General features: G+C 48.2%; 1 protein-coding gene across 1 annotated transcript in view; it reads right to left on the bottom strand.

Moving 5' to 3' along the window:
* Window positions 1-2,215, bottom strand: part of tyrp1b (tyrosinase-related protein 1b) — a gene marked incomplete at both ends in the record, with an annotated part of 8,169 nt that extends 5,954 nt beyond the window's left edge. Inside the window, 4 exons of the mRNA XM_084466039.1 lie at window positions 66-279; window positions 1,020-1,128; window positions 1,533-1,839; window positions 2,201-2,215. Of these exons, the coding sequence (XP_084322165.1) occupies window positions 66-279; window positions 1,020-1,128; window positions 1,533-1,839; window positions 2,201-2,215 (645 nt within the window). The remainder of the gene's footprint in view (window positions 1-65; window positions 280-1,019; window positions 1,129-1,532; window positions 1,840-2,200) is intronic.
* Window positions 2,216-8,246: the final 6,031 nt, after the last annotated feature.

Here is an 8,246-nt window from a genome sequence, read left to right as displayed (position 1 = left end):
CTCTCTCCCCCCTCCTCCCCCCCACCTGCATGTCTCTCCCCCCCCCCTCCCCCCTCCTCCCCCACCTGCATGTCTCTCTCCAGCTGCAGCAGGTGGAAGCGGTGCCAGGTGAGGAACCCGGGCCCCTCGTGGGAGAAGTCCACCCCTCCGAAGCTGGCCTCCCCAGGCCCGAGGTAGGTCTTGCTGACTGAGTAGTAGTGGCTCCACACAAAGTAGTTGTAGATGGAGATGTTCTCAAACTGGGGCTGGTTGCCGTCTGGCCCCAACACCTCTGGGTAGCTACGCCGGGGGGGGGGGGGGGGGGGGTAATGGAGAAGAAGGCCAAAATAAAGTGTGTGCACTTAGTTTTATAATTTTTTAGTATAATTCTGATGTGAATATAAAGTAATTGAACCATTTGGCCCATGGACTCACAAGCTGAGTGAGTAAAGTAGGGTACCTATAGTCGCACCAGGCAAAGCGTTCTGCTCATCTGACTGGATTAGCATAGCCGCCCCTTTCAGACGCTTGTAACACGGTGGCCCGTTCAGACATAAAACAAATGTCAGGCTTTAGGGGTGATCGCTTGTTTTCTGGATGATTCTCGAGTGGCCGTGTTCTAAATACTCAATATTAAAGATGTAAAGCGACAAATGAAAAACAGGGATCGGAATTTCATATGTGTCTCCCGAAACCTATTTTGAAACCGACCTATAACCTTGCTCCGAGCGGGCTTCCATCTTTTAAAACCTCTCCCTTGTAACTGAGGCAACAAGAGGGATAAGGTAACAAGGCTGACCTCAGCCCTTCCTATAACCGACACAGCACTGAAACTCTGGGAGAGCCTGAAGGCGAACAAACAATGCTTGGTACTCTTGCAACATGGAATTGATCCACCATGTATATGACCACAGTAGTACTCACACTGAAGGTTGTGTTTTTAACCCCCCTGGGAGTCAGTCCTCTGACGTGCAGAACACTGGTACTACATAGATGATACATCTCATCTATGTAGTACCGTGTTCTGGGCTGTAACTTACCGTCTTGTGCTAATGACCAGATCTGGGTGCACGGTCCTCTTCGCCTGGTCCAGGGCGCTCACAAAGGCCTGCTTCTCCTCAGAGCTCATCTGCATCACGTTCCTCCTCACTGGAGAGAGGGAGAGGGAATAGAGAGCGGTCAAACGCCTCATTCTATTTTCTACATGGATACACTGACTTTAACATTTTTTCTGGACTCAACCTCCATTGTGCAACCTTTCCAAAGCAGCCTTTAAAATAGACTTGTGTCTAGCAAAATACAAATAAATACACCCGATGTACGATCTGCCGCCTTTACAATCTTGCACTTTGTGTGCTTTGTGCTTCATGTTGCTGTACAAGAACAATTCGATTGTATCACCTGTTTGTGCTAATTAATTTTGCAAGAAATTATTCCTGGCCGTGATTTAGCCGCGGGCGGACTGGGTTTATTATTTAGACAGTGCTGCTTTCAGAACTTAAAACATTGCATAGTAAAGGTGTTTGGGTCGGACCTCCGGGCCCTCCGCTCACCGACTGATACTCGCTGGTCGCAGCCGGCCCCGGTGAGCCCGTGGCGGCAGCCGCCACAGCTGTAACCGCTGAAGTTCCCGCTGCACTGGCACGTCTGGTTGAAGAACCGCAGCGGCCAGCGCTCCCGGTCGTCGCGCCCTTCGTGGGGGTACTGGGGCCCGTGGCGCCGGGTGTCGGCCTCGATGGAAACACACTGCCCCCTGCCCGCTCCGGAGCCACAGTCGTCTCCAGCCAGCCCCGCGGGAGCGGGGCAGCAGCGGCCGCTCTGCAGCCCCGCCACACTCACACACTCCCGGGGAAACTGGCCCTGCGACAGCGGGAGGCATAGCACCACCAACACCACCCCCACCACCAGGAGATCCGCACGCAACACGCTACCACAACACACACACACGCACGCACGCACGCACGCACACACACACACACACACACACACACACACACACACACACACACACACACACACACACACACACACACACACACACACACACACACACACACACAGGGAGGAAAGGCAAGGAAGAGGAAACGTAGACAGTCATTTATAAAAAGCTTCGTATGGATTCGCTGAGAGAAATGAAGGAGCACCATGATTCACTCAGTGATTATAAAAGTGCTATTTTTTTGCTAGACAAGCATAACAGGTGCTTGTCTGCAGAACTTGCTCGTGAGGCAGTCATCTTCACGATTGGATTCAGAGTGTAGGCGCTTTCAGACTTCCCGATGACAACAGAAGTGACTATTATTAACTCACAAAGCATCCATGTCACATTATGACATGGCCTCCAAGGGTTTTCACCACAGAGGGAGAGGGAGCACTTTTCTTGGGTTAGTAATAATGGTGAATGCTTTCCAATTGCCTCGATGATACAATGAATGAAAGGATGGCTTGAGATGCTTGGAGAAACTAACTGCCGGAGTAAATGACGGTAATGAAATCGTGTCGATTATTGCTCAGTCAATACAATAAACAATATAATGGTTAAATAGCCATTTCTATGCATCGTTGCACCAAAGAAAACGTTGCCGATGGCTAAATATCTCCTGTCCTGCTTAGACAGTATTTATTGCTTTCATCTGCTAACAAGATTGTATAAATTACAGTTTTTCTTTAGAGACAAAAGACCATTCAACATGTCTAAACTGGAGAACTGTAAATCCAATGCACGTGTAGCTTACAATCAGGACAAAGCGTAACCCTTTTATATGAAATGGATAACTAACATTTTAACACGAGCAGTGAAAGAAGCGGTTGTGGCCCTACCTCTGGCTGGGCATATTGATCCTCTTTATGTGGGCTGGAGCCCCGCAAGGGGCAGCCTCATAACACATCTCGGCTTAAATACTTATCTACCCCATGACCAGTGCACCACACACACACACACACACACACACACACACACACACACACACACACACACACACACAAACACACAAACACACACACACACACACACACACACACACACACACACACACACACACACACACACACACACACACACACACAAGCTTGCACACACACACATAAGCTTGCACACACACACATAAGCTTGCACACATGCAACCCATGCATGGATGCACACATCTCTGGTGAATGCTGGTGCATATTCCTCGTGATCTCAGCACAAGGGGGGCTGATCTGTGGACACTCTGACGCCCAGCGGGGAACGTTGAGAGAGGGTTTATTAAGAGCGCTCGCTTGCTTTTTGTTACTTTCTTCTCCTGTTCCAATCTGTTACTTTGTGCTTAAGCAGAATGACTGTGGGATGACAGATGAATAGAGCTCCCAGAATTGTAACATGGTTTTTATTCTGTACAGCACCACATCAGAGGTGTCCAACGTGGAATCAAACTCAGACCAAATGATTTTGAATCCATCTTTACAACGACACAACGTGAAAATGGTTGTTCTTGCAGTGTTCAAAAAAAAGAAAAACAACATGTAAAACAGTAAATATGGAACGCATCACTGTCAGGGGTTTAAAGACTGACTGGAAGACAACGGAGGCCCTCTGCTCTGACTGCAAATAGTCTGTTGTATGGAGTGACTCCGGCTATTTGGTCAGTGAACCAAAAGAACAGACAGTTAAAAAAAACTGTTACATGGGAAAACTAAAGACCAAGGTCATAAACAGTTAATTATCCTCATCTCATTTAAACACACACACACACACACACACACACACACACACGCACACACACACACGCACACGCACATGCATACACACGATGAACTTACTGTAATTGTGTTTACAATCTACAATCAATTACCTGTCTCACAAAATATCAAGATACACTCCTGCTGCCTTCTTTCTCATGCCGTTCACACACACACACACACACACACACACACACACACACACACACACACGCACGTACGTACACACACACACACAAACACGCTCACACTTTAGAACATGAACTTGCACGCAGTATGCGAGGCTAAAGGTACCCCCCCCAGTACAGCTGAGGGAGCGAGAGCCATGGAGAACGAGGTGACGGACTGGATCTTCTGTGAGTCGCTCTGTCCTGAGGGGGTCCTCACAGGGGTTCAGGCCTTATTTAAGACAGAGGGGCAGGCTGAGGGGTGGCGGTTGAACCCCGCGGTTCACCGGGGGGGGGGGGGGGGGGGGCGGTGGATCGACGCTACAGATCAGAAGTCCTCAGGTCTTGCGAGGACCCCTGGGCTGACCCTGCGCTGGGCAGCAGCTGGGCCGGGCTGGGCGGGAGATCCGACAGGGCCAGCTGCTGTGGTTCCTGCCGCGGCTTCCCTTTGTGTGGAGCCACAGCCGAGGCCGCATCTGAGGGGTCCAGCTCTGCTATCCTGCTGGACGCAAAGGTTGGGAGGGATTCAGATAGCAGTGTTTCCCACACGCAAGGGGGGTGCTGAGGTGTGTTGGAGGTGAACGGCGCTGATGTGTGTGTGTGTGCATGGCTCTGATGTGCATTTGCAAGCTCCTGGTGTGTGTGTGTGTGTGTGTGTGTGTGTGTGTGTGTGTGTGTGTGTGTGTGCACGGCTCTGATGTTTGTGTGCAGGTGCTGGTGTGTGTGTGTGCACGTGCTGGTGTGGGTGTGCACGGTGCCGATGTGCATGTTCTGTTATTGAATCACTTGTTGTGTAACTTTTTGTCTTTATGCTTCCTACATGCAGTCTAAAGCCGGTGATGAGCTGATGCACCAGCAGAACACTATTACTGGCGCCTATGACATAAATATGCTTTTATTTTTTTAGTTTGCATGGCTTAATGCAAAGTGTATTTGTTCTTTTTCTTATAAAGTTGTGTTTACATCAATAGGCAGAGGAAAACAGGCCTCAAATAGGATACTTAATGAATTTGTGAACGATAATGTGGCCCTGGAACTAAGTGAATCCATAGCATGTTCCTGCGTTTGCCTTTGAATAAACTGGAGGGCATTCACAAAATAACGCAACTGCTCGACTATTACGAAATACAACATAAACATAGATTTTCAGATGTTTTCCTTATTTTATCAAGGATAAACCACCTTCACCCAAACCTTCAGGGACGGTGTGTACATTTATCCGATTATAAATCACACTCACAAGTAACGCCACTTGTTTCTGGATTAATAATGCTACTAACTGGATTGATAATGTTAAATGGACTACATTCATACAGCGCTTTTCTAACCAGTGGCCACTCAAAGCACCTTATAATATTGCCCAACATTCACCCATTCATGCACACTTTCGCACACTGAAGGCGGTCTCAACCATGCAAAGGCAACCGTCAGCTTGTCCGGAGCACTTAGGGTTAGGTGTTTTCCTCAGGGAAACCTCGACACTCTAGGAGGAGCTGGGGATCGAACTATTAACCTTCTAGTCTGGATTGGTAATGCTACTCTTGTCTGGATTGGTAATGCTACTCTAGTCTGGATTGGTAATGCTACTCTTGTCTGGATTGGTAATGCTACTTGTTTCTTCTGTAAGATTGTAATGTTGCAAGAGATGAGAGTTTTATTGGCATTTTGAGAGCTGCTTGTTCTACATGCCATGTTTGTCTTTGCTTAAACTGACATTGCTGCTGTCAAGTGTGTTAAGAAGGACACTTTTCAAGCTGTGCTAAATAATGCAGCGTTCTTTGTCGCTCTTCTGTGCATATCACACATCTCATTTCTCTTTGTGCCTTGCACAAAGTAAGGCATGCTTTCATGTGAAGGGGTGACAGGCAAGCCCATGCACAAACAAATGCACATGAGGATCCCCAGACAGAGGGAAACAACTTTTTCGTTTTCTATCTGCATCCTAGTGACACATCGGTTGATTCTGTATGATGATGATGTAAAGCAACATGCCATGATACTTATACGGTACAAATAGAGACACATGGAGACACAAGAAAAACCAACGATCCTCGTACACAAACCGGACCCTTCTCTCTGGCTCATGGTGGCAGCATGGCTGCTTCTGTGTGAACCCTGAAGCCCCAGTGGTATCGGAGCACAGTCTGACTTCATGAAAAGCAACGCGTGCCATGTGACCGCATCAGCAGCTCGCTGAGCACACCGCAGCCTTTCACACAACAACAAGACGTCAGCGGAGAGGAACACAACCCCATTCATCAGACCCCCCCTTGCCCACACGCCCACTCCCCCAAACCCCAGGGTTGGTGAATGCATGGCAGGTTTGGAGTCAACGCACTTAGTCTTCAGACATTGATTGGGCCGAGTTGGATCTATCGGCAGGATATGAGGATCATGCATATCGTCAGAATGTGACATGCGCGTGAAGAGGTGCTTTGTGTACCCAATGAGAAAACCTGGTTTGGAAGTTTGTGTTTTTGTTTGGTTTTTGTGGTTTGCATTAGCCACGTGGGTCTGCCTGACTCTGCTGTGTTTTTGTGTAGATGCTGTAGCGTGATGTCGTCAACGTACAGCTGGGTGTCCCCGTTGCTCGCAGGAAGATAGTCGTCAACGCAGTCTCCTCCTGTGGGGGTCTCTGGCTCCACATGGCCCTTCTCACAGTCTCCCGGAACTGGGGCACTACACACACACACACACACACACATGCACACACACACACGCACACACACACACACAAACACAAACACACGCACAGGCATACACACACATACAGGCATGCACACATACACTCACACACATATGCAGACACACACGCATACACGCGAATACGCACACATGCAAACACGCACACACACACACACCGGCAGACAAAGAAGTACATGTGAATGTGTGACACAACATACAGGCATTGTACAACCCTCTGTCGTCTGTATAAAAACCTTTGTAGTAAGCCAGTGGTTCCCTACCTTTTGGTGGGGACCCCACTTAATATGCATATACTGTAGGTTTGTACATGTCTGTATAATATATGTCTATTTTTTAAAGTGTCCTTGAGGTCCTGTATGTACAAAGTGGCTTATGACTCATAGCTATGAGGAAACTGCTGTCTATTCCTTAGTGTAGTAGAGCGATAAGAAGAAGAGGGAACCACTGCAGTAAGCGTCATTTAAATAATCAATATAACAAACAGCCATAACGTGAGGTCAATTAGAAGTCAATATGGTAGGGACACCAGACCTTTTGGCCTCGGTGCGACACTTCAGGATGTACACCACGATCAGGAGGGTCTCCAGCACCACGATCACGGCAGCAGCGATGCCCCCTATCTTCCACGCCTCCGCGCCCAGCAAGCCCACCTCTGGGGAGACGGAGACCATGATGGATGGATGGATGAGGGGGGGAATGGTAACATGATGGATGGATGGATACATGAAGGAAGGAACGATAACATGATGGATGGGTGGATGGATACATGAAGGAAGGAACGATAACATGATGGATGGATGGATACATGAAGGAAGGAATGATCACATGATGGATGGATGGATACATGAAGGAAGGAATGATCACATGATGGATGGATGGATACATGAAGGAAGGAATGATAACATGATGGATAGGCAGAGGGAGAAAATGAGGGTTGGATGGATGGCTGGATATAGGGACGTATCGATGGATGAATGGATGAAATGTGGGATAGACTGATGGATGGATGAACGGTGTCTGTTTGAGTTGGAGCATATAGTTCTAGTGTTGTTCATGCCCCAACATAGCATGTGTACCTAAACAGTGTATAAGCACTTTTCACCAGAGGAAACATTGATCTACCTTACCCCTTTTGTTGCTTTAACTGAATTATGAGTGATTCCTTCATAGTGGGAGGGGGTACAACATGTTGATTAAAGATTAGATTATTCCTGATGTAAAGACATTAATTTGCAACTTTGTTGCTTTTAATTAACTTATGTAGTCAGCACAAGCAAGTCAGGCTAGTTCTACATAATAAGGCAACAACCATCCGAGGCTCAATTCCACGGTGCGTATTGAAGTTTATCGGCTCTTGTTGTGCTTTTTAATTTTGAGGTGGTGCATCAAAATGTGGTCTTGGTCTCAGTCAGAGTTTTTAAACACATTTTTGGAGTTAAATCCTGGATGCATTGTATTTACCCGAGGGGCCATCCGCATCCGTCACCAACTCATTGGCTTCCCCTGGCTCCGCCTCTTCGGTCTCAGGGGGCGGGGCCAGAGCCTGTTCCATCAAATCCCGGTCCGCTGGCGTGGCGACTGCAGGGCCGTGGGTGAAGAGGTGGTCCGTGGCGGCGGGGAGCTCGTTGGTGTGGTTGGTCCCTTGCAGTAAAGGCTCCTCTCTGTCCTCGCTGCCCG

Source organism: Micromesistius poutassou, assembly GCF_964030765.1.
Source record: "Micromesistius poutassou genome assembly, chromosome: 3".
NCBI lineage: Eukaryota > Metazoa > Chordata > Actinopteri > Gadiformes > Gadidae > Micromesistius > Micromesistius poutassou.
This window is presented reverse-complemented; position numbering and strand designations above follow the sequence as displayed.